The sequence below is a fragment of the Physeter macrocephalus genome, chromosome 5 (assembly GCF_002837175.3).
Source record: "Physeter macrocephalus isolate SW-GA chromosome 5, ASM283717v5, whole genome shotgun sequence".
In the NCBI taxonomy this organism is placed as follows: Eukaryota; Metazoa; Chordata; class Mammalia; order Artiodactyla; family Physeteridae; genus Physeter; species Physeter macrocephalus.
Genome location: NC_041218.1, coordinates 80,935,058 through 80,961,985, shown reverse-complemented (window position 1 = coordinate 80,961,985; position 26,928 = coordinate 80,935,058). Strand labels below are relative to the sequence as shown.

Genomic DNA, 26,928 nt, shown 5'->3' with positions numbered 1-26,928 from the left:
TTCCCTTTTTAAAATATATGATGCATCTTAGGTAATACATCTTAATAGTTCGAAGTCAGTGAGAGAAATTAACTTTTGCTATTTGATTGATAAAATGTGTAAATGTAACCAATATGCCTAATTCAACTGCATTTTTGAGACAACATAAACAGGGTTGAAAATAGATAAACAGGGTTGAAAATAGATAAACAGGGTTATAACTTTGGTTTACTCTCATTTAGCACTAGACTTTAAAGGTCTAGTAGAATGTTTTTCCAAGAAGATTCCATTTAAGAGTTATGTGCTCTTTAATGTAAATTGAACAGGGAAATGCTATGGCACAGATAAAATAATTTAAAATATTATTAACCAAAGAATATCTATTAGAGAAATCTATATTCTTGACTGTGCTATGAATTTAAATGTTTAAAGTTTTCTTCAAAGACCTCTTCAAAGTCCTTGTGTTTCAACAAACCATCCATTACAAATGATATGGACCTTCTTTCTACCAGTTTAAACATTGTAGATTACAGCACTGAGACCACCTTAATCAAAGGGAAAAAAAACCAACACCAGTGTGTAATTGTTTTGTTTAAAACAGATGAACATTCAAAATGAAAATAGACCTTCATCAATTTACCAGTTTGATTTAAAAAGCAGAACATGGGGTAGGAATTTTAGAAAATGCTTCCATTTGGGGGAATTTTTTCTTACTAGTTCCTTAAGTAATGAATCATAACAGTTTTGAGGAAAACTTGTCGTTTTACAACACAGGTTTAACTGGTTTTTAGTTGCCAGAGACTGCACTAGATATTAAGAATAGAGATTTTGTCTTCCAGAAATTTAGTTTCTGGTGGAAGATATAAGAAAAATTCATAAATTTTTAAGTTGTTTGGTACCTTAGAGACATCTCATTGAGGTACATAGAAATGAATGATAACCCACATCAGGAGACACACTAATTTAGGCTAAAATGACCACCCAACTTGCTTGTATTCACTGCATCCCCTACTACGTTACTTCTGTCATTTATACGGGTGACTACAAAATAATTCCAGCTTTCATTTCTCCTGAGCGTCACACCCGTATATCAAACTGTCTACCAGACACTCCTCAAATCATCCCAAAGAAACTAGGATCTTCCCACCCTAACCTCCCTTTTTCCCCACTATAATTCCTGGTTTTTTTTTAAACTGTCATCCATCCAGTTGCAAAACATAGAAATTAAGGGGTCATTTTTCACTTTATGTTTATTTCTCAAATGCAAATTTGATGAAAATCTCATTATATCATGTCTCTGCTTAAAAATACCAAAATGTCTCCCCCTGTCTGCAGGACTAAATCTCTATCTAGTCTGAATCATAAAGTTCCTAACAATCAGACCCTTGACTTCTTGGCCAGCTTTCTATGATTTCCATACCTGAGTACGATATGGTTATTCTCACACTTAACTTTGCCTGTGGGCACTGAAACCTAAGACTACTTCCAAATGTCTATAAAGACTAACTGTAACAACACAAATTACCACAGGAGATTTAAAGTTTTTATTTGTTTTTCAATAGTAAAAATGACCTGTAGGAAAGGGCTACAATTATAACACAATTCGATAATTGGAGATAATTACCTGATAGTAATTTGTTTCAATATATTAAAAGCTTAGAGGGATATGGCCCATTAAACAACCCCTTTCCTGACTCTAAATGTAACTTCCTATCTGGTAAATTGGTTTCATTTTCTTCTTATCCAAGTTTATGTACTTTAAATTAATACTCTCTGAATATGCCCCCTTCTACTCATACAATGTGTATTTAAATGTACTAGTCCCTCATTAACAGGACCCAATAAAATTGAGAATTTGCAAAATGCAAAAATGTTGGGCTAAATTTTGACCCATGAGCAAAACATCCACAGTAAATGAAAAATGTGAATTATATTTATATAAAATCTTTCCAATAGAAAATAATGATTCGTGGGATCATTTAAAGACATTTTGCAAGATATAAATATTTCTCTTCCCTCTTCAGCTTACCTAAAGAGCATAAGTTGGCTTATCAGTTTGATATGTAAGCCAGAAAGAAGAAACTCTCTATTTGAAATATCAATCTTGAACACTGTTCAATCCAAGAAGGGCCAACTCAGCTGTTTGGAGCCCTTTGGCATGTTAAGCACATAGTTCCATATCCTAGATGCCTTAGGCTTTTCCATAACAATAAGGTGTTGCTTTGAAAAATAGGCATTATTCCAGGGTCCCTGAGGCCAAACAAGGTCTTAGCTGTCACATTTTTAAAATAATCAGGGTGTCCAAGAAAGTCCATAATGTAAGAGTCAGGGGGACTGGAAGGTTGCATCTGTTATCATGGCTGCATATCTAATATTTCTATATGTTATTCTTTTCTCTCTTTCCCTCTCTTTTTCTTTCTCTTTAGATTTTACTGCTAACTTGTTCTTTTATTGAGATTTAGAGCTTTCATCTGCTTTTTTATTATGAAATATTTTAAGCACACAGAATTATGTTTAGAGTAATATATTTAAATTATAATCCAATGCCCAACTTTGTGAAATATTAACACTTAAATATACTAGTTCCTACAAATATATGTAATATAATATTGAGTTTAGATTAAAAAAAATATATTGAAACAGTCATAGCTCCCTGTGTCCTCATTCTCTTATTTCTTAGAGAAAAACATATTCTGAATATGGTGCTTAACTTTTCCAGAAATTTTTTTATATGTTTACTGCTTACATATGAATGTATGTATCCATAAGCAGTATTGTTTGCTTCTTTCAACTTGATATACCTGGTATAATTCCTTTTGCTTTCCTGTACTCCTTGATTCTATTCCTTTAACATTGTTTCTGAGATTTTTCTATGTTGATGCATGTAGCTCCTTTTTTTCCCATTTAAACTTCTGTATCCATTTAGTGACTATACTTCAATTTATCCATTCTCCTTGTGTAGAACATATAGATTGTTGTCTTTTTTCTATTATAATTATCTTACAATAAATGTTTTAAAAAATGTCTATTACTGCACATGTGGAGAGGGTTCTCAAGGGTAAATACTTAATTGCAAAAAGCTGGTTCTTGGAGTATGTGCATTTTACACTTCATTGGATATTGCCAAATCCCTCTCCAAGATGTGTTTGTACCAGTATATACACAAATGAAAAGTATATGAGCTTCTGAAACAAACAATAAAGTTATTCTCAGCTTCATCTTCCTAGGCAAGAGTTTCCTGGACTAGCAAATCATGTTAAAGCAGTAAGTTGTGTGGTTATAGATGCTTTTGATTCTCAAATGCTAAACTTTTGTTTCTTTTGTCTTGAGAATCACTCACGTGTCTTTCTATATTCAAACAAATACAACTGGAATTTTTTCAATTTTTAATCTTCTGTTGTATTTTATTTGTAGTAACAGCTTGGACATGATCCACCTAAGAGTGCCCTATATACATTTTTTTCTTTTAAAAATGTTATGTATATACACTACTATAAATTCTCATGTTCGAAGCTTGTCAGAGCACTCAGAAAACTTGACATTTCTCTATACAACATCCCTACAATTTCTTTCATTACAAGGTTGGAGGGGATATCATAATATCTATTTGTAAACATAAAATATCCTTTATGTGTGTACCAAATTAACAAGAAATATAATTTTCTCTAAAAGAAATTCAAGAAAGGTCTTTATAAAGCAAAAACAGAAACCTCAGCTTCTGCCTTTAAAAAATTGTACTCAGGGCTTCCCCGGTGGCGCAGTGGTTGAGAGTCCGCCTGCCGATGCAGGGGACTCGGGTTCGTGCCCCGGTCCGGGAAGATCCCAGCAGAAAGGCTGGGCCCATGGCCCATGGCCGCTGAGCCTGCGCGTCCGGAGCCTGTGCTCCGCAACGGGAGAGGCCACAACAGTAAGAGGCCCGCGTACCGCAAAAAAAAAAATAAAAAAAAAATAAAAAATAAAAATAAAAAATTGTACTCATACAGTGCTAAACATATAGATGAGTATTTTTAAATTTCACTTATAGAATAGTAATTGGAAATCTTAAAAGTAGTTACTTGGAGTAGTAATATTAATTCAGTCTACCAAAGTCTAAATTTAAATCACAGTAAAGCTTAACTATGGTACTTGTATTAGTTGGGGAGAGAAACTTATTCTTTTCTTTCATAAGGGAAACTTACAGTGCAAACTATATCTACTAAAAATGGTCAGGAAATATTTTCCTTGGTATTTGATTTAGTGCGATTCTATGTATAAAATCTGGTTACCATGTTTAGAGTTTGACAACAAAATTGCACACAAACCAACATTCTGTTTATAACCATAGAACACTAATGTTTGTATTTTATTATAATACAACCAAAATATACATTTAACAACTTTCCATTATTTTAGATTACAAGACTACATTTAAAATAGCAAAACTACAAATTCAAAATAGATTGCTAACCACTTACAATTATTAAGAATTAAATTACACAATTAACTGACAGATTTTTGCCCTTCACCCCCAAATCACCTATATCAAACTTACCATAAATACTTTATAGGACAAAATATTTAAACGAGAGGTATAAGTCATGTGCATGTTCCTGTCTTTGCTCTGTCAATGTGTACAATGTTGGAATTTTAGATCTCATTTTTTAATCTCACATGCAAATTAAATTATTTAAATATTGTGGTCATTTACTGTGAGAAAAAAATATTTCTTTCTATAAAAACATTTCAAATATCTCTTTTTACTAAACTATCCATTCCCAATAAGGCTAATGAGTTCCAACATGTTGTCCAAGACAAATTCTAAAGGGAAGCTATTTCAGTTTTGATTTCCACTTTCATTTACGATATATATGAAATATCATATTTAAATTTAAAATATCAGTGTTTAATTAACGCTCTTGTTCAATTTAGTATTTTGTAGACATCTGGATGCTACCAAACTGTCCTTGAAAATTTAATTTTCAATGTAACGTGGAAAAACAGGCACCAACAACTGTAAACTTATTTTTTAGTTGAGTCTACACAATTCAGCAGAAACAAAGATTAATAGCATATAAAGAACCAAAACATAGACCAAAGGAAAAATTAAAGAGTAAGACCATTTTGCAGGCAGCATGTTGTAAATAAGCGTTATTTAGTCAGCGAATGGATGAGGTATGGTGTGAATTATAATTTTTTCACTACTGTTGTGACTTTTGCAAATTTCTAAATTTCTCTGTGACAATTTTCCATTTCTTAAATAATTTGGTTGGTTTTCAAAAATGTTTATTCAATAATGTGAATGTAGTGTTTTTAGCTCTTTGGGGAAGAAACAGTTTATATATAAATTAATTATTTAGACCATCCATTTCTAAACAAACTCTTAAAATTCCCAATAAATTGAATGTAAATGAATGCAGACAGTCAGGATTCCATTTAGCAGCATAAATAGCTGGAATGAAATGCAGATGAGAATATGCAAGTCAGAGCCATACGTATTCAAAACAGGGGAAAAAATATAAAACCAAGAATAAACATAGACATTTTAAGACCTCTCCATAAAGAGCTGATTTCTTAGCAAATGTATTTGAAACTATTAACTATAATTTCATTTTTCATTATTTCAAAGAAAAGTTGGTAAAAACTTTCAGTGGTGAGGAAGTATATATTGTATCTCATCTCTAGATTTAATATATTCACACTGTTCTTCTAAGCGTTTGAGGCAATTAAAAGATTAAAAAATTAAACATAGTAGCTTAGATGTCTTCTGTCTTTATAAATACACATAAATCCTTGCTCATATGGTTTATTTATTATATGACTTTTTATTTTACTAACAATATTTCAAATATATTTTAATTATCATAAATTAATAGTTTTAGATCTAAAGCAGCCAGAATATTAGCTGTAAATTAAAATGTCCCCCCCAATTTTTTCTGAACAATTAAGATTAGAAAGAATTAATTTAAAAATGGCTTGGACATTCATGTTTTGATGAAAACCAAATTTATTTTCACAAGTCAATCCTAACATTTGAGCTTCATGAAATTTTCCCAAAGCCATCCATAATTTGATCACTACTGTCTGATATACAAATATTTGGAAATCTTTTAAACAACATGCTCCTACTTTGAGATTTGAGCTTACTATGAGCTCCTGGAACATTTTGAGCCAGCAAATCAAGTTACAAATACTCTAGTTAGCAGTCTGATCTTGCTACAACTATTCTTATGAATTACTTTTTAAAAGAGTGATTTGTTCTGGTTCACTTAAAAAAAAAAAACAACTATCTTCCTTAAGTTTTCCTTACAGTAAAACATCTACAAATATTTATGAGTATATCAAAAGGCGACTTAACCTCATAGATCAGTGTGACTACTTTGAGTAGGTAAACAATGCAAATACAATGAATGTAAGATAGAACGTTTTGAGCATAAAGCCAGTCACAGACATGATACTGAACTCTGTAATAAGTTGCCCTATAATCACAGGGTTCTCACAGGCTTTTATTTTCAAGACACGTAGAATGCATGAGAAACGAGCTATGTCTGCTATTTAGTTTTCTGAAAAGCTGCCTTCCATGTGAGGAAGTGACTAATTTTTCATTTCACACTAAAAACGGCGTGAAAAGGCAAAACAGAAGAAGGCTAAGAGTTTTGTGTTATACGAAGGAAAGGTGAGTCCTTCTTGAACGGGCAGGAAACATACCATACATATTCAGAGGAAAGGACAAATTGGAAACATTTGAAAGTGCTAACAAAATGTGACAAAATGTTTATGTTAATGTTGTGAGTTTGTTTTCTTTACATGCAGTAGGCTTATTTATTATTAAATTACTAAAACAATGCTACTTGAATTACAGCATATAATCTCAGAAATGCAAAAAGATTGTGTGAAGAAAAGATGTCAAAGAGTTAATTTAACCCTTTCCGTTGTCAAAAGTTTTGCATTTGTTGTTATTCAACAAATATATAGTATCCCCACACCCCGCCACTGTTGTCTACCTAATTCTATCTCTCTCTATATGTATATATTGTTTTTTCCTATTCACTCAAATAAAATCGAATAATCCAATATTTGGGAGAGCATAAAGGCAGTAAATAGGAATTTATAGAGCATGATGCATTTTTAGAAAAAAGAGAGGAAGTACATACCGAAATCCCATTGGTTGTAAATAAATTTGCATTCATTTTTCCCATGATCCTTTAGAAAATTTACTTTTCCTCAGACTTTTGCTAGCAGTTTGTTATAATCTAGAGGTTTTTTTTAACAGATGGATTACAAATTGGCAGCTACTTATATTCCAGTGAGTAAAGCTACAGTACATTTCACGCACTGTATTTGTGATTGTTCTTCCTTTTTATGGGGATGTGAGTTTTCCCCAAAGCCAGAATTTATGGCTGTCTTTCTTTCTTTCTCTTAACAAATCCCAGCTGCGTGCTTTTCCATTAGGATGCAGTATACATCATGATGTTTCCCTGATTTTATTAAAATGCTTTCCCATATCCTATTAAAATATTTATTAAGCATTCTGTCCCTGTAAAGCTCAGCATATATTCTAAAGACACATAACTGAGCACCAACTTCTCTCTGTGAACCTGTTATCCTGACAAGTCATAAGGAATCCTGGGAGGAACATTTATGCCTTTCAGTAAATCAATGCTCCAGGACACTAAATGTAACCCCTGGAGTCTGAAAGGAGTCATGCACCTCTCCAAATTCCTAAACCATGCACCAAGAGTGAATGGCTCACTGGGAAAGTTCCTGTTGATAATGTGTGCTGTATCTTATATCTTCCCTCCAATCCTACCACCAGGTAGCCAGTTCTAGGGTGGAATGATGTATCTGTTCATGAGAACATATAGCACAACTGCATGGTAAACTCCATGCTTAAAGGCCATACAAGGGAAATAAAGCACCTCATTACAATGTCAAATTTGATGCTTTCTTAGCTCAGTTATTTATGTAACATAATAAATTCAAAAACTCAGAGTGTAAGACATTTACAAATGTAAAGCCCCTCTTTTGAGATAATTCTGATACTTTGCAGGTATAAGTTTAGTTCTTGGAAAATTGGTTCAGATGAACGGTTTGCCCTTACTAATGCCATCTCCACCAGATACAGTCTTATTCAGATTACTGTTCTTGTGCTTTAGCAAAACTCCATGGAAAGCTCTTATGAGTTAATATAAGGATGAATAAAACAGAAGACAGTATTTTTGCAGGTGAAGAATTCTTTTTCTTTAAATTAAATAGAAAACTATGTAGCCACAGCTCTAGAAAGCTCTTCTAGGTCTCTGTGATGTCTTCGATTTCGTTTCTTCTTCATTTCCTGCATGTGCTTCCACTTTGGGCCGCCCTTGTTTCGCTGTCGCCGCTTCTCCCTGTGCCACATCTGTTCGCAGTACTGGTCGAGGCTGAAGTTGGGGCTGCTAAGGATTTGGATATAGTCTTTGTATCTCAACCGTGACTCAGCCAACAGATCCTTGACTCGCCCCTCCTCGTGCTCTGCCCTCTGGGTGTTTTCCATCTGTTCATTCTGAATGACATTCAAAGTCAGCTTCACTATGGTGTGGATAAAAGCGTGCTCCTGTGCTTTGCAGTAATACATCCCAGAGTCCTTCTTCTGCAGACTTCGAATCAGTAGCCCGTATTCTGTTTTGATGATCCTTTCATCGGGTTTCAACTGCAGAATTGGAAAAATGTAGGCAATAAATGAGAAACAGAGAGGGCTATGAGCAAATGCAAAGAGGCTACATAGTTCTCCTTAGATGAACCTAAAAGATACAATCCCTGTCTCTCTGTCATTAAGCATAGTATTGTCAGCCATAGTCGAAGAGGGTGACTAAACTCTCTTTCAACTAAAGTAACAGCCCCCAAAGATGTATGGTTGCATCTTATTACATCTAACTGAGCCTTTGGAATATAGTTAGTTTTTCTCCCAGTCTACAGAGAGGAATAAAAAGCTGTGAAAATTAATGAAGTAAACCTGGAAACTATCAACTGACCATCTTTACAAAGATTTCAGATACTAATTGGTGTACCAAGAACACCCATTTTTTTCTGAATTTCAGAGCTAGAATGTGACTCTGACAGTCATTGTGTAGAAAAAGAGCTTTAGTGCACACTACTACCTGTAACGTAGAAGAGAGCAATTATTCCAAAAGGAATTTAATGTTTGCTAGATATTGCCAAATAAATGATCTGAGTAGCTTATGGAAGCTGTAAGTGGTGACTTGTTAAAAGTCAAGTGGAAAGGCATGGAGGATACAGCCTTTTGGATGTTAGAGCTGTACTGAATAGGACCATATAGTCAGAAGTTTAGCAACATTTAAAGCTGAATTTCTCTTTTTACTATGGATTGAATTTTGATACTTTAAGTCTATAGGATACTTTAGACTATGTCATTTGTGGAAATATTTGCCATACCTCAGTATACTATAACATGGTAATGTGATTTCAAGTGTGAGAAAGCTCAATGAACAAAAAGAACCTCCACTGAAATGTGACGCTCTTTGCCCTTTGAAGCAATAGTACTGAAAGACAATTCAAACATTTAAGCTTGCCTGGCCTCCAATCTGGTGTGAATAGAGAACCTATCTTCAATAAACTACAGGCATGTTTACCGACACAAGAGCCCTGTTTAATGTGGAGTATTGTTGAGCGGCTCAGCATTAAGTAGAATAACAACAAAGAAGTCTGGAAGATTTCCCAGTTTACACATCTGCCCCTGTATTGTAGACTTAGAGTTGATGGAAATCAAGGAGGCATAAAGACGGCTAAATTAAATTTATTCACAGTGGGTGGACTATACTTTGCATCTTTATGTGAAAAATATGTAGGAAAAATCCCTCCAATTCTGGAAATATGAGAAAAGGCAAAGAAACATCTCTGGCTACCAGCCCAGTTAACTAACAAGTATATGGCCAACCACCTTCTATGCCAGAGAAGTGCAGCTGGCGGGGTACCACACAAGGCCAAAGGCAGGTCACAGCTCAGATCCCGGGTTAATGAGGCTGAATGGTCTCCAGCCCTGACTTTGCTCTACAATGAATCCACACCATCAGGGGTTTGTTTGTTTCCCTTACTTTGCCCATTTGGTGAATTGGTGTGTAGTAGTTTTTTTGTTTTTTGTTTTTCTAATGGATTTATCTAAAGGCCCAGATATTTTTAAATGCTACTGTAATACAAACTAATGTTGAAGTAACTTACATTCTCAGAAACTATAGGAATCTGCTGCCAAAAATAAGAGGGAATTTGAATTGGTAGAGCTCTAAAGGATCAGTCTTAAACAATAATATCAATCTCAAATTTAACACATACTATATGTCTTCCTTTAAATAATTTTATTGTAGGAATTATTGTTTTTTCATTTAAATATATCTTAGAACATGAAATTGAAACCCTGACTCCACAGCCTAGGTTCTGGTCCCTATCTGCTGTGCTTCCTATGACTACTCATTTATCTTCCCCGATTGGTGTCCCATTTATCAAGTTGGTGACACAGCATACGGTGTATTTGGGGTGTTAAAAGTAAAGCTCTTTGAAGGTTAAGTGTGAAGTGTTATTAGCAACATCATAGACTACTGCCATATTGCTGGAGAGGTGATGTTCTGAAGCCTTTACTTCTGTAATTCTTTAATGGAAAATGGCCTGTGGTTACTAGCGTGATGACCAAAGTGCATGACTTCAGTTCCATTTCATCTCTGGATATTCTTTCCTAGCTAGTATTCTTGCTAACGTTTAAACTGCATTTAATGTGGCTTTTAGAGACTGTCACAGCTCTTAGTCACTATTTTTTATTGTTCTTTTTAAGCTTCTGACAGGAAGGAATGATGACTTTGTGATTTCACACATATTATGCAACACTTCATCATTATTTTTGCTATTCTCTTTTTGTGTTTTGTGTCCCATTTATGTTATTTTACTCTGAAGTCTGGCCCCCTTCCCTCCTTTCCAGTCTACTTCTGTCCCTACAGGACTCAGGGTTTCATAAACACCTGACATTTCATTACTCCATCGTGGTCCTTCACCTTTCCTTTCTTTGATGGAATGCTTACTTTTTCTTTTGGTTTTTTACCTACAGATAAAAAGTTTGCTTTAATGAATTTCTTTCTGGATTTATTAGATCAGAAAGTCTATTAGATCATTTAAGTGATTTTTTTCTCTTCCTAAAATTTCAAAAATATGCCTTTCATGAAATGGTATCTCTAATAAAACACATTTTGAACTGATGTATTTTCATAGGATTTTTGCAATCTAGAGATAGAAATCTGTGACCCAGAAATTAAGTGGTTGATTAACATTTGCCTACTTTACATTCCCATTCTCTGTAGTGCTTTCATTCCATGCTGGAATAGGATGCATTAGGCAGACTGCATCTCGACAGTGAAATGTCAGCACAGTCAATTTAGAAAATTCAGCTCCTCTACAAAAGATAATGTAATCTCTGGCCGGTGATTTAAAGTCATGGAATTTTCTTCACTCTAGAAGTGATAAGTAAAAACTGCTCAGCCTTACATATCAAAACCATGCTTGAACCGGGGTCAACTATCCATTTGCTTAATGTGGACAAGGATAATATATTTGGCATTATTCAATGTAGATCTTCAGTGAAGGGCAATTCATTTAAAATGAAAAGAGAAACATGGTAAGGGACAAAGGACAGTTAGGTACTAAGCAGCAGATAAAGGTCAGTGACCTCCTTCTCTGATAATAGCAGCCTAATGGTAATTCCTTTGCAGATAATTCACCTGTCAGGTCTTTCATAGCTAAAGCACTGCATGTGTCTTAGAAGTGACTAGGGATTCAAGAACATCTCCCTTCTTCAACAAACATAGGAGACGACTTATTTAAAAATAGTGCCGAGGCAACTGGCCCATCATTTAAAAGAAAAAAAAAAAAATCGAATGAATACATAACTCACTCCTAGATTAACTTAATATCTTTAATTAAATGTAAATATAAAATGTAAACTGTAATTGTAAAAATAAAATCATAAAATGACTAGAAAATATATATTTGCTGTTTCATTGGGGAAGGAACTTCTAAGCACAAGTGAGAAATCATATAGATATAAAGCAATAGATTTCTCTATATAAAACATAAAACTTGTGTGTGTCAGGGACACACAAATTTTTAGAGATAGAAAACAATAAAAAGTTACATATAATATGCATAACATTAAAACGTTAATATCTATAATATAAAAGGGTTTGTTAAAATGATTTTTAAATGAATATATCAACATAAACCAAGCAAATGATAGGTAAGGCAATTTACCAATACGGTGATTTTGATGAGAAATTAGCAATATGCAGTTGTTTATCCAAAGCTGTAAGATAAGTAAAGTCTTTAACTCACTTATTTTACATTTAAGAATTTGTCCTAAGAAAATAGACAAGTAGAGAAAGATTTAGCTAAAGGAAAGTTGATTGCTTTTTTAAGAGGTTACGTGAACTTAATAAAACATGGAACATCTGTGGATGACTGTGTCATCAGGATGGCAGGGATGTGGGACAGGAAACATGGTATTAAAATTGAATGGCAGGGGAAAATGCTTATAGTGTAATGGTAAGTAGGAAAAAAAAAAGCTGGAATAGACATCAGAATAGTATTTGTGCTTATCTACACTTAGTGGTCTCATAGTTGTTTATTTTCAAAACCATTTATATTGCTTTTATAATAAAAGCAACAAAAATAAAATGAAGACCTACAGATAGAAAAATACAAATATTTGAAGATGTTTTTAAAATGTTTTAAAAATCCACAGAAGAATTACTACCACAAATGGTATAAGGTACTGCCTCTTTTATTTATTCAGATCTCAGAAGTTCAACAGAAGCTTGGGGACTGCCGATTAACTTGCTAGTTACAGCACAAACATCATCAATTTCAAGAACAGCTTTATAAGAAAGTAAGTCAGTGAATAACTGACTCATGACCTCCCCAACAGCACCCAACTGTGAAACAACTCAGTAAGGAAATGTTCTCCTCCTGGCAGAGAATAACCTGGTGACAGCCTCTGTGCCACAGGAGATCCTGGGCCTTCCCTCAGGCTTTTTTTTTTTTTCTTTTTTTGAGTGGAGGAAAGATTTCAAACAACTGTGGCCTTCTTGGTAAAGAGCAGAGGGTATCCTGCTGGGAAAAATGCTTCAAATCTAGTCTGGATTTTGCCCCTTTCCTCAGTTCAGGAAGCAGTACTGCATATCCTGGACAATGTATAACTATTTACAAAGATAGATGAAAATACCAGTTGAAACATTACAGCTAAAATATTTTAAAGTATAAATCAATAAATACACTATTTCTGCTCCATTGAAATTTATGGAGCATGCTACCACCATGACTGTCTGATATACTTAAAACGTACATTAAAGTAATGCATAGCATATTCAGGAAACATGAAAGATGTGAATGCAAACATGCATAGGCAAACATACATATCTATAACTGGGAGAGTACCCCAAACAGAGTTCCGAATTTTTTAAAAGTCAGATTAAATTTGTCAGGGAGAAAAAAAATCATTAAAAAATTATATTTAAATGAAAAGAAATTATCAAACTTTATTAACTATAAAATTAAAAATAGTCATTTGGGATATTCAAAAGTAAAATACTGCAATATATCTAAAAGAAAATCTGCATGTTACAAAAATTCAGATAATGTCCTTGCAATATTTCATGGATAAATAATAAGTGCTTTATATCTTGAAATTAAATCACCTCTATGTCAGGTAAAACTTCAATATGTATTGGTAAACAGTGAGACTCTTAAAATAAATATTTAGTATAAATATGGATATGCCATATTCTGAGAACTTATGGATGTCAGGAACAATGAAGAATCAAGTTTTACCAGAGAAATCTGACATAAAGAAGGAAGTTATTCCCTTAGTATTAAGTATGTGAAGGGTCAATATTTTGATAGAGAAATTATTCTCAGACGAAGAGAATGATAATTTCTTAATGTAACAGTGGAACATATCTTTACATTAATCACTTATCATAAAATTTGGTTCTTTGACTCCAAGGTTTCTCAACCTTAGCACAACTGACATTTGGGTGAGATGGATGGTTATTTATTGTGAGGTATTGTGCATTGCAGGATGGTTAGCATCATCCTTGACCTCGACCCACTAGATGCCAGTAGCATCCTCCATCCACCCAGTTGTGACAACCAAAAATGTCTTCACATATTGCTAAATGTGAATACCTTGGGAGCAGAACTACCTGAGGTTGAGAACCACTATTACACAGTAATGTTTGACCGATGACATATACTATTTAAATGTTTATAGACTTCACAAGGAGGCTGATATTTTAGAGAACATCTGGTCCACCTGCTTATATGGCAGAGAAACTGAGTGCTAGAGAAGTCACCACCTGCTCACGAACCCTCAGCAGTCAGGGCGAACACATCATCTGTGCTCTTTCGTATTTCACACGTCCTCCCAGTAGAGAGTGTCTGCAATTTTATATGCATACTTTACACTTGTGAGTAACCCTCTGCTTTGAAATTCACATTCTCTTATGTGTTTTCTCATTCAATTTTGACAGTAACTTTTGCATTGATTTTATTTACCTTAGAAAATTCCGGCCCACAGTCCTCAGTAATATTACCAAAGAATCATTACTCAACGCATCTAATTCTGAGCCTGTGTTCACTCCATTACCATTACAGTGTCCTTAGTTTAATATTGGGGCTTTTAGAACTCTAGATTGAGTATCACTGGTTTCTCATAGGCATAAGAATAGAAATATAAAATTTCTGTCATTTAACCTTTGTTACATGACATTTGAATAATAATAATACAGGATATCTCAGACTACCCAAACTCATCTCATTAAATTCAGTAACATATATAACCTACATATCTCACAAAATCTTTATGCTATGTTTTAATCCCATGTATGTGTTAGAAAAAAACAAACAGAAAAAAGTCAAAAGACGAGTAGAGCATCCATATTACTTTTCCCTCTGTTGATTTAATTTTAATATACTAGAGTGCAAAGGTACAGATGTCCAGATACTTATCCAACTTGCTCCTATGATATGATAAGATAGATATTTCCATTTCTGTACACACTGGACATGTTTTATTTTATGATCTAAACTGAACACAGTGAGAGTTAGAATTTAGTCATTGTGCTATTGTGACTTGTGCTATCAAGTCTTGTTCTTGGTCAGGGAATTATTCTAAAATATAGACCAACAGTGAAAAATAAAAAGTAGAAGAAGAATCCTGTAAATTTTTTAAATTCAGTTTGCTTTTAAATGTATTTATTAACACATTTGCATTAAATTGGCCTATTCATATCTCAAAGACATTGTTACCTTGGGTGCTAGAGAGTATAAAATTTTATTTTCCTTGTTGTCAAGTAGTGATAAGAGCTCCACTTGGCACTAAAAGTTGAACATCTCCTCTCACAACCTAAACTTGACTTAAGTTTTACACTGTTTCCCTCAAGGTGAGCATTCTTTGATGACTATAACTTACCTCCTCTCTATATTCGTCTCCTGACCGCTGGATATACCACTTAATAGATGCTTGTTGGGATTTAGGTATACATTCCAGAAAGGTTGAATTAAATTCAATGCCAAAAATCACCTTTTCATCAGCAGCTTCATGACTAATGCCTGGAAAGCAAACATGGAATAGGAGATTAACCTTGACACGATTTTAAAAGCAATGGGAAAATAGACTGATTTAGAACAGATGCCATGGAGGAAAGATTCATACACGTTATTAAAGAGAAAGGAAATTCATGTTATAATGTTGTAACTTGAGAGTAAAATACTATCTAATAGATTGATTTTTAAAACTCTATCCCTGCACTGCAATTTTTACTCTTTCATCAATATATTAACTTTTTGCAATTTTTTTTTTAAAAAGAATTCACAAGATCTAACTTTAAACACTGAGCCTCTCTGAGCTGAACTGAATAAACTTCAACATCTTTTAATGCTTTAATGCCTTTTAATTTATATAAAATATAACTAATTCTGCAGATTATTTCTGAAGAGCAATTTATCTTATCTCTAAAGAGAAAGTCTATTATGATTTGGTCCACAGAGCTGACCATATAACCATATGTTATGACCATATGACATTTTGATCTCAGAAAAGTAAGTGCAGGGCTCTATACTTAATGAAACTCTATGATGATGCTAATAAGTTAGATGCTCTAATACTCAGAATCAGGACCTTATCTGTACTACCTACCAAAAAATGTTCTCTTTTATTCAAAGAGGGATATTATAGCCCAACATGCATTTGCTATAAGATAGATAGTTAATGGGAGGCTAAAGGATCAGTGTCTCAGACACCTTATTCTCATAAATCAACTGCACCATCTGAAATACATTCCTTCCATAGTAGCCAAAGGCTGTGTCCCATGTGTGATCTAAGATCTGTAGCTCAGATTTGATCAAATAAAAAATGACGGCTTCTCAGCTTGGCCCAAACATACACTTTTTCATCGTATATTCAGATGTCTCAATTCTGCAGATGGGCCTACTTAGCATTTTAGGCATAAACCAGAGTAAGGCTTAAGGGGCCTAAGTGAATCCTAAACCTAAGCACGCAGAATTATCAGCAAATGGCATGAATGCACATGCATCCAATAGTTAGGCTTCTTTTCAAGAAACTTCTTTTGAACTTATTTGTGTCTTACCAGCAATGATTAAGTCAAACATGCTGACCCCATTATGAATTAACCTTACCTAACCTTCAAAATGTGTGGATTCCACTTGAAATCTGTAATCTATCCACTCTCTTCTGGCAATTTAACAGATTATAGCCACGATTTTCACAGCTAATAAATTCCTAATGCACAGGAAGCTCACCAGTGCCGATCACGGAAGAGAAAGACACGCATTACTTCATAGTAACAGATACCATTTTCCTGAGCAAAGGGAGTTCATGAACAAAGCAGGGAGGATGCAGGCTGATTGTTCAGGTGATGGGGCAAGGGCTTGGGAGAAACTCAATTAGACGGATTCAACCAAAGAATTGGTCAATTCAGTGAAAGATAAATTAGTGAAATCAACTGGAAAAGTGAAATAGTGAGCTGATTATAAGAAATCCATCTTCAAATCAGTAGAAACAGTGATCCTTTGAAACAAAGTCATCCCTACATCAGTTTGACTGGAAATTAATTTATTGTTTCTTCCAATAATGTTTGTTTTATCTCTGAGTTTTAAATTTTCTCTTTTTAAATTTAAACCTATATGTATGTATGTATATATATACACATACACACACACACATATATACATACATACTATATATAATGTTCTGTTACTATCCATTTTTAAAAGTGCAAAAGTTGTATACAATAATGTTTTTAAATAACAGAATATCTTCTCATTGAGTATAAAATAATTTTAAAGATAATATTTTAATCTTCCAGGTTGCAGGCAAAAATTTTTTTTCATAGAGAAATATCTGGAATATTTCTTTAGAATACACATACGACATGTCACTGAAGTCACTGCAGCAAGATTATATGTGTTTAACATTGTTAAACACACACAGTTCATCTACATGAATTACTGATTTTATATCATTAATAATCACGCAGTATCGCCGTATATAACAATTAATGAACAAAGGAAGGAAGGAAGAAACAAAACAGCTATTGGCCAGTTATTCAAGACTTGACCAAGTCAATGTAACACATATTTATGGTGGGTTATAAGCAAGTCATCTCCTTTCTTCTTTACCAGAAACAAGTGTTCAAATGTGACCCTTTCTCTCCCCTAAGATCGAAAACGCTTAGTTTGTAAATACCCTCATAATGTCTACTTTAATTCTCACAATTGATTCTCTGTCTCTGGCTTCTCCTATTCCAATCAGTCACCAAACAGGTATAAATTACTTTTATTTGTAAAAACAACTTTTCTTAGTAATATGAAATAGCTCCTTAGCACCTATGAACTCTAGACAGTAACAGAGGGATCATCACAAACTTAACAAAACCTATGTGAATTCTTCCTGATTTTAATAGTTGTTACTTCATCTACTTAGTAAAATTTGATTGTTTCCTTCAGGCACAGCTCAAGTGCTCTCCATCTGGGTATCCTTCCTTTTACCTATGCATTATGCAAACATTCTTTCATGCCTACCATACTGGCATTGCTCTCAGTGCAGGAAATATACTGATGACTATGACAGGCAAATTCACCACCTTTGTATTCCAGTGACAGAGACAAAATAATCAAGTGAATGAATAAATAAAGAATATAGTATCTGGCTGTGTCACGCATTACAAGTAAAAATAAAGCAGATTAGGGAATAATTAGGGTTAGGAGGAAAGAAAGGTATTTCAGGTAGGTTAGTCAGGAAGGGTGTCTCTGAGAAATTAACATTTCAGTCATGGGATTAAATGATGTGAAGATGGAGCCACGTAGACACCTGAAGTGAAGAGTTCTTCAGGTACAGAGGAAACAAATGCAAACAGGGCTGAGGCAGGAACCAGACTGGTGCTTTTGAAAAAAAGAAAGCGTGTGAGCAAGCTATGCCACCGTGATGTGAGGATCAGACAAGGTGTTAGGAACCACATCAGGTAGAATCTTGCAGGCCATGGTAAAGGCTGTGGAGTTTTTACTAATTGCTCTAAGATGCTAGTGAAAGATTCTGAGTAAGGGAGTGACAAGATATGATTAAAGTGTGGTTTTTTTTTGACTGCGTTGGGTCTTCATTGCTGCGCGCGGGCTTTCTCTGGTTGTGACGAGCAGGGGCTACTCTTAGCTGCGGTGCGAGGACTTCCCATTGCGGTGGCTTCTCTTGTTGTAGAGCACTGGTTCTAGGCACGCAGGCTTCAGTAGTTGTGGCACGCGGACTCAAGAGCGCAGGCTCAGTATTTGTGGTGCACGGGCTCAGTTGCTCCGTGGCATGTGGGATCTTCCTGGACCAGGGATCAAACCCGTGTCCCCTGCATTGGCAGGCAGATTCTTAAGCACTGCGCCACCAGAGAAGCCCCATGACTGAAGTTTATAAAGAGGTTACTCTGGCTACTGAGTGGGATCTAGACTGAAGGGAGGCAAGCATGGAAGCAGGGAGACCAGTTTAGCAGCTACTGAAGAGTTCTGGTGGGTCTGGTTAGGATGGTATCTGTGGAGGTGAAGAGAAGTAGCAGTTGTGACCACTGGGCCAAAGGTCTGTAGTGAGAGGCTGGTGATAAGATATAGAAGAAAGAGAAGCATAAATAGATGACTCCTAGCTGCTTTTTGACAAAGCAGTTGGGTGAGTGGTGGTGCTATTTATTAATATGGGGAAGCCTGCAGAACAAATAAGTTTTAGAGACAATGACAAGAATTCCTTCTCAGGTATAATTTGAGATTCTTATTAGGCATATGAGAGGGGTTCTTGAGCAGGCACAGAGCCTACAAGTCTTGCACACAGGCGAGAGTTCAGAACTGGACAATGAATCTGGGAGTCAAATTGCCTCTGATAGAGAATACTATGATCAATTATATGCCAACAAACTGGACAACCCAGAAGAAATGGGCATGTTTCTAGAAACATACAGCCTACCAAAACTGAATCAAAAGGAAACAGGCAATTTGAACAGACCGATCACTAGAAGTGAAATAGAATCTGAAATAATATAACTAACTCCCTGCAAACAGAAGTCCAGGACCAGAAGGCTTCACTGGGGAATTCTACCAAACAGTAAGAGAAGAAACTATACCAATCCTTCTCAAACTCTTCCAAAAGATTGAGGAGGAGGGAACACTCCCAAAGTCATTCTATGAAGCCACCATTACCCTGACACCAAAACGAGACAAAGACACTACCAAAAAAGAAAATTACAGGCCAGTATCTTTGATGAATATAGATGCAAAAACTCCCCACAAAATATTAGCAAAGCAAATCCAACAACACGAAAAAAAGATCATACACCATGACCAAATTGGATTCATCCCAGGGTCACAAGGATGGTTCAACATAAGCAAATTAATGTGATACACCAAATCAACAAAAGAAAGACAAAAACCACATGATCAACAAAACCACATCTCAACAGATGCAGAAAAAGCATTTGATAAAATTCAACATCCATTCATGATAAAAACTCTTATAAGGTGAGTTTAGAGGGAACATACCTCAACGTAACAAAAGCTGTTTATGACAAACCAACAGCCAACATAACACTCAACAGTGAAAAGCTGAAAGCCTTCCTGCTGAAATCCAGACCAGACAAGGATGCCCACTCTCACCACTCCTGTTCAACATAGCACTGGAAGTCCTAGCCACAGCAAGCAGACAAGAAAAAGAAAGAAAAGGTATCCAAGTTGGAAGAAAAGAGGTAAAATTGTCATTGTATGCAGATGACATGATACTATATATAGAAAACCCTAAAGACTTCACACAAAAACTACTAGAATTGATAAACAACTTCAGCCAGGTAGCAGTATACAAGATCAACATACAGATATTGGTTGCATCAGAAAGAGAAAGTTAAAAAAAAAAAAAAAAGAAAAAAAAAAAAAGGAAAAAAAAAAAATCCCTTTTAAAATCTCATCAAAAAAAAATAAAATAATTAGGAATAAACCTGACCGAGGAGGTGAAAGATATATACACTGAGAACTAAAAAACACTGATAAAGGAAACAAGACAATTTAAAGAAATGGAAAAACATTCCATGCTCTTGGATTGGAAGAATTAATATTGTTAAAATGGCCATATTACACAAAGCAATCTACGGATTTAATGAGATCCCTTTTAAATTACCCCTGACATTTTTCACAGAACTAGAACCAATAATCCTAAAATGTATATGGAACCTTAAAAGACCCAGAACTGCCAAAGCAATCCTGAGGAAAAAGAACAAAGCAGGAGGCATAACCCTCCCAGACTTCAGACAATACTGCAAAGCTACATTAATCAAAACAGCATGGTACTGTCATAAAAGCAGACATATGGATCAATGGAACAGAATAGAGAGCCTAGAAATAAACCCACACATGTATGGTCAATTAATCTTTGACAAAGGAGGCAAGAATATACACTGGAGAAAAGACAGTCTCTTCAGCAAGTGTTGTTGGGAATGTTGGACAGCCACTTGTAAATCAATGAAGTTAGAACACACCCTCACACCATACACAAAAATAAGCTCAAATGGCTTAAAGACTTAAGTATAAGACATGAAACCATGACACTCCTAGAAGAGAATGTAGGCAAAATATTTCTCTGATATAAATTGTACCAATATTTTCTTAGGTCAGTCTACCAAGCCAATAGAAATAAAAGCAAAAATAAACAAATGGGACCTAATCAAACTTACAAGCTTTTACACAGCAAAGAAAACCATAAACAAAACAAAAAGACAACCTATGGACTGGGAGAAGATATTTGCAAATGATGCAACCAACAAGGGCTTAATTTCCAAAATATACAAACAGCCCATACAACTCAATAACAACAGCAAACAAACCAAAAAAACAACCCAATCAAAAGGCATAACCCTCCCAGACTTCAGACAATACTGCAAAGCTACATTAATCAAAACAGCATGGTACTGTCATAAAAGCAGACATATGGATCAATGGAACAGAATAGAGAGCCTAGAAATAAACCCACACATGTATGGTCAATTAATCTTTGACAAAGGAGGCAAGAATATACACTGGAGAAAAGACAGTCTCTTCAGCAAGTGTTGTTGGGAATGTTGGACAGCCACTTGTAAATCAATGAAGTTAGAACACACCCTCACACCATACACAAAAATAAGCTCAAATGGCTTAAAGACTTAAGTATAAGACATGAAACCATGACACTCCTAGAAGAGAATGTAGGCAAAATATTTCTCTGATATAAATTGTACCAATATTTTCTTAGGTCAGTCTACCAAGCCAATAGAAATAAAAGCAAAAATAAACAAATGGGACCTAATCAAACTTACAAGCTTTTACACAGCAAAGAAAACGATAAACAAAACAAAAAGACAACCTATGGACTGGGAGAAGATATTTGCAAATGATGCAACCAACAAGGGCTTAATTTCCAAAATATACAAACAGCCCATACAACTCAATAACAACAGCAAACAAACCAAAAAAACAACCCAATCAAAAAATGTGCAGAAGATCTAAATAGACATTTCTCCAAAGAAGACGTACAGATGGCCAATAGGCACATGAAAAGATGCTTAACATTGCTAATTGTTAGAGAAATTCAAATTGAAACTACAATGAGGTGTACCGCCTAACAGCCATCATGATGGCCATCATTAAAAAGTCTACAAATAACAAATGCGGGAGAGGCTGTAGAAAAAGGGCACCCTCCTGCACTGTTGGTGGGAATGTAAATTGGTACAGCCTCTATGGAGAACAGAATGGAAGTTCCTCAAAAAACTAAAAATAGAGTTGGCATATGATCCTACAGTCCCATTCCTGGGCATACATCTGGACGAAACTATAATTTGAAAAGATACACGCACCCCAATGTTCACAGCAGCACTATTTACAATAGCCAAGACATGGAGGCAACCTAAATGTCCATTGACAGATGAATGGATAAAGAAGATGTGGTGTATCTATATAATGGAATAGTACTCCTCAGCCATAAAAAGGGATGAAATAATGTCATTGGCAGCTACATGGATGGACCTAGAGATTATCATACTAAGCAAAGTAAGTCAGAAAGAGAAAGACAAATACCATAGGATATCACTTATATGTAGAATTTAAAATACAACAGAAATGAACTTATCTGTGAAACAGAAACAGAGAACAGACTTGGGGTTGCTAAGGGGGAGGGGGATGGCAAAGGGATGGATTGAGAGTTTGGTATTAGCAGATGCAAATGATGATATATAGAATGGATAAACAGCAAGTCCCATTGTATAGCACAGGGAACTATATTCAATATCCTGTAGTAAACCATAAAGGAAAAGAATATGAAAAAGAATAAATATGTATGTATAACTGAATCACTTTGCTGTACACGAGAAAGTAACACAGCATTGTAAATCAACATTGTACTTCAATTAAAAAAAAAAAAACTAAAAAAAAAAATTGCCTCTGATAGCATTGAAATGGATGGTGTTAAGGAGTGAATATACAGAGATTGGATGTTTAGATGGTAGGATGAAAAGGAAAGTTAAGAACACTCAGAAGGAGAAACCTGTAAGGTAAGAGAAAAACCAGAAGTTTTCCCTGTGGTGCCAAGAAGCAGAGGGGTGCTGGGGAGACCATCTCTGAAAACAGAAAGCCCTTATTTGTAGTGCTTGCCGATTTTCCTGGTGTAAACACTCCTGCCATGGCTGATTCAAGCTACCAATGGTTTAAAACCCAGTTCACAAAATTCCTACATAATACACAGTCAGCTCTCATGGGGCCATAAGAGCTGGCTCCAGCACATCACTGCATGGAGCCAAGTGAAGAAAGTGTTCCACGGAGGAGGGAGCTAGAAAGTAAGTAAAAATGGGAACGGAAAAGTGGCCACTGGATTTGGCAAGGAGGAAACTGCTGGTGATCCTGACAAAAAATATATTGGGTTAGAGTGGTGATGATGAAAAGGAGATGTGCAATGGGCTGTAACAAGAATGGGCTGTGATGAAGTGGACACAATAATTGTGAGTGCCTTAGTAAGCAATGGTGTTTTATAAGTCCTTATAACATTTATCATTATATGACATGGCATATATTTTACTTGTTTTTATGTCTGTTGCCTGCTCCCTCCCCTAACACACATTTAAATGTAAGATCCATGAATGCACAGATTGTTTTCTTTTATGTTCATTAGTATATCCTCAATACCTAAAATAGTTCCTCCTAATCTCATGTGCACATGTGAAAAACTGTGCATAGCATACAGTAATGATTGCTAAATAAAACACCGTACATAACAGTGAGTCACCTACACATTAGAACAAGGAGACAAACGTACTCTTCTGGACCAGAGCTTATTTTTCAGAAGAATGATATTATAAATTAGAAATAATTGTTTTGTTTTTAAAAAAGAAAACTCTGCCAGACCACCAGTTATAGACTATGAAATCTGGGTTGTTTATTCGATGGTAGGTGGTTACTAACAATATGATGATGTAAAGGCAGTTCATTTCTTCTTCCAGTTGTGTGTGTGTGTGTGTGTGTGTGCATATATTTTCTATCTGAAGGCAGAGCTTGGGAGTGGAAAGTAACTAAAGCTCTGGTATATATACGTCTACAGATTTTTTTCTCTGTTATCAGAGTCACTCAACAGACTTCCTCTCAATTCTCCACTCTGCCCTTCTCACACTCAGACTTTCAAGATCTTCCATTCTATGACATTTTCTCTGAACAATACAGCCTCTGGTGACCTCTTTTTTTTGCTAAACTCCCACATCACTAATTGTGCCTTATGACATTTCCCCAAAGAATTTTAAGTTCTCTAAGGAGCTTTTTCTCTCAAAGTAGATCCGGGACAATTACATGCACATGGAAGTCACTTAATAAATATTTACTGATTGAATGGATACACAAGTTAATAAGTGAATACAAATAATGCACAGGCTACCTAAAATTTCTTTCTAGTAAGTCCAAGACTTTTATCAAACTTTTCTAGGAGGGTCTCTTTGAGTTTACTCTAAATGTCCATATGTTTTGGACTATATTCTGCTTTATCTCTAATAGCAGTTTCAAACTTTACAAGGATGGATAAGGCATTAAAAAAGAAAAAAAAAGGTATAGGAATTTTAAAAGCCATATGAAGCAAATAACAATATAACCAAGAATTACCACTTAGGCACGTGAACAGGGGGTTGATTTATAAAACTTCCTATTGCTTTTCCAGAACATAAGCATTACACAAAATGAGTAGGTGTTTTAACTCGTATAATAAAAAAGACACACAAAGACCAGGCTTAAAATTTTCAGTGGGAGGAAAGCATATTAAACCTATACTTACTGTCTTCTATGTCCCAGCACTGGGTGATTGGGTCCCCATACTTCACATCTTGGCGTCTAGCTCGCCTATGCAAAAGGGATTAAATAGAACTTCAAGCATGATATCTGAGATATACAAAGTCTACATCTAACACTCATAACTCTAGCAGAAGCAGAATTATGCTTTACTGCTCAACTTAAATGCAGGTCAATATTCCAATTACTCTAACATTAATTCAAATAATACTAGTGGTAGAGTCCTAACAGAATAAATCCTGTTTTGGTAATAAGATGATCTGAATTTTATTTCAGAATAAATCCTGTTTGGGTAATAAGATGATCTGAATTTTATTTAACTACCACAATTTTCTTTTTCTCTGACTTTTGACAAATTATTCAACAGAACAGGTTGAATATAAATACAATCCAGTTATTATATACTTCCTATAGGGGTAACTATTTGTATCTTCTTTTTCTCAGTCAGCCAATGGAAAAGTAATAAGATATCAAAGAGCTTTAGTTAGTGGGTAAGAAAGTACACACAAATACAAATGCCTTATCATATGAAGATTCATTATTATATTGATGTGATTAAACAACGAGATAAATATCATTTGAAACAGAAGTAAAAGTTTGATATGGCATAATGGCTAGATGTTATTTCCATCTACTGACACATAGTTCACATTGTTTCTCTGAGAGTAGTGATAATGATAATAATAAAATAATGGCCTTGTACATTATTGTCACATATTTTCCTTAAGAGAAAAAGTAACTACTGCATAAAAAAAGTAAAAATCTGCCACATCTAAGTTAAATAAGTCTTACACTCGGAGTACAGTTTCATTTGCTTTGGTTATTTTATGTTGCCACATCAGCGATCCTAGATGTCACAGTAAACATTCTGTGGTATGTAGGGTGTTCCTTAAGGGGAATGCTGACCAGATGACAGCCCTGTGGAAGATTCATTTATCATACACATGTTTTGGCTCACATGGACATTGTTAGGTAAGGGAGAACATCACAGTGGCTTGTCTGCAAGATCAGAGATATAGTCTTGAGAAATACAAGAAGAAAAAATTATGATGGTTTAAGGTACATAAGGTCAAGAATGTTTTTAAATCTTGGCTTCTTAAGGAACAGGATCAATTCATCAAACTGAAGGTTCATTACCAACTAATGAGCATTCTTGTTTCTTAGGTTCTTGAAAAGAAAAGCACTCCCCAAAGACTAACTAGGATGAGTATATTCTTTGTCAAAAACTATAACAAAAATGTTGTGACTTTTTACTTTAAACTTGAAATAATGGTATCTCCCCACTTACATTTAATTCAGAGATTTCAGGGAATATAAAAAGGTCTTGGAATAGTATCTGTTTTTGTACTATACATTCAATCTGTGATCACTAGAATTTGCAATTTGACAAATCAGTAAACTTTCAAAAAAATAAAAGTGCATATGTAGTAGCGGGACTAACATATGCTCACCTGTTATCTTATTTTGTTAAGACCTAAAGATGAAAAAAAAATACCATATACAATTTGCTGATATTTTACATAGAATAAAATAAATATACTTGGGGCAATACTTCAGAAAATAGTGTTACTATAAACCACACTTTAAAATAATGATATTTTAATATACTCAGCCACCATCAGTCATATTAATGGGCATTCAGGGTGTTTCCAATAATTTTGCTATTGAAAACTGTGCTGAAATGAACATCAAACATATAATTTGTGGTACTTTTTTGCCTGTGTGTGTAAAATAAATTCCTAGCTGGGTACTGTTGGCCCAGAATAGCATTATTTTTAAGAGCACATAAAGCAATAAACTACAAACAGCAGGATGTAGTTGGATATTTAAGCATATCTGGGTGGCAGAAATTGGTCAAGTTGGAGTAAAAGCAAAATTATACAGAATCACTGGGATGTGCTGTGGGCTGTATATAATCTACAGAGTTACAAAAACATATATTTATACATTATTAGTAAAACAGTAACTACGACTATATACATATTTATAAATAAGGGAAGAAGGGAAGAATATACAAAAGGTCGAGTAGTAAAGAAAGCAAACTTTTCATGCTTTTTGACA

At 34.7% G+C, this 26,928-nt stretch overlaps 1 protein-coding gene across 3 annotated transcripts in view; it reads right to left on the bottom strand.

The window, feature by feature from the left end:
• Nucleotides 1-4,341: 4,341 nt before the first annotated feature.
• SEMA3D (semaphorin 3D) overlaps nt 4,342-26,928 on the bottom strand; it is a 217,114-nt gene continuing 194,527 nt past the window's right edge. For all 3 annotated transcript variants that reach the window (XM_024131021.2, XM_024131035.3, XM_024131030.3), the window contains 3 exons: nt 24,854-24,918; nt 15,455-15,594; nt 4,342-8,641 (listed from right to left, as the gene is read on the bottom strand). In XM_024131021.2, the coding sequence (XP_023986789.1) occupies nt 8,216-8,641; nt 15,455-15,594; nt 24,854-24,918 (631 nt within the window). In that variant the 3' untranslated portion in view covers nt 4,342-8,215. The remainder of the gene's footprint in view (nt 8,642-15,454; nt 15,595-24,853; nt 24,919-26,928) is intronic.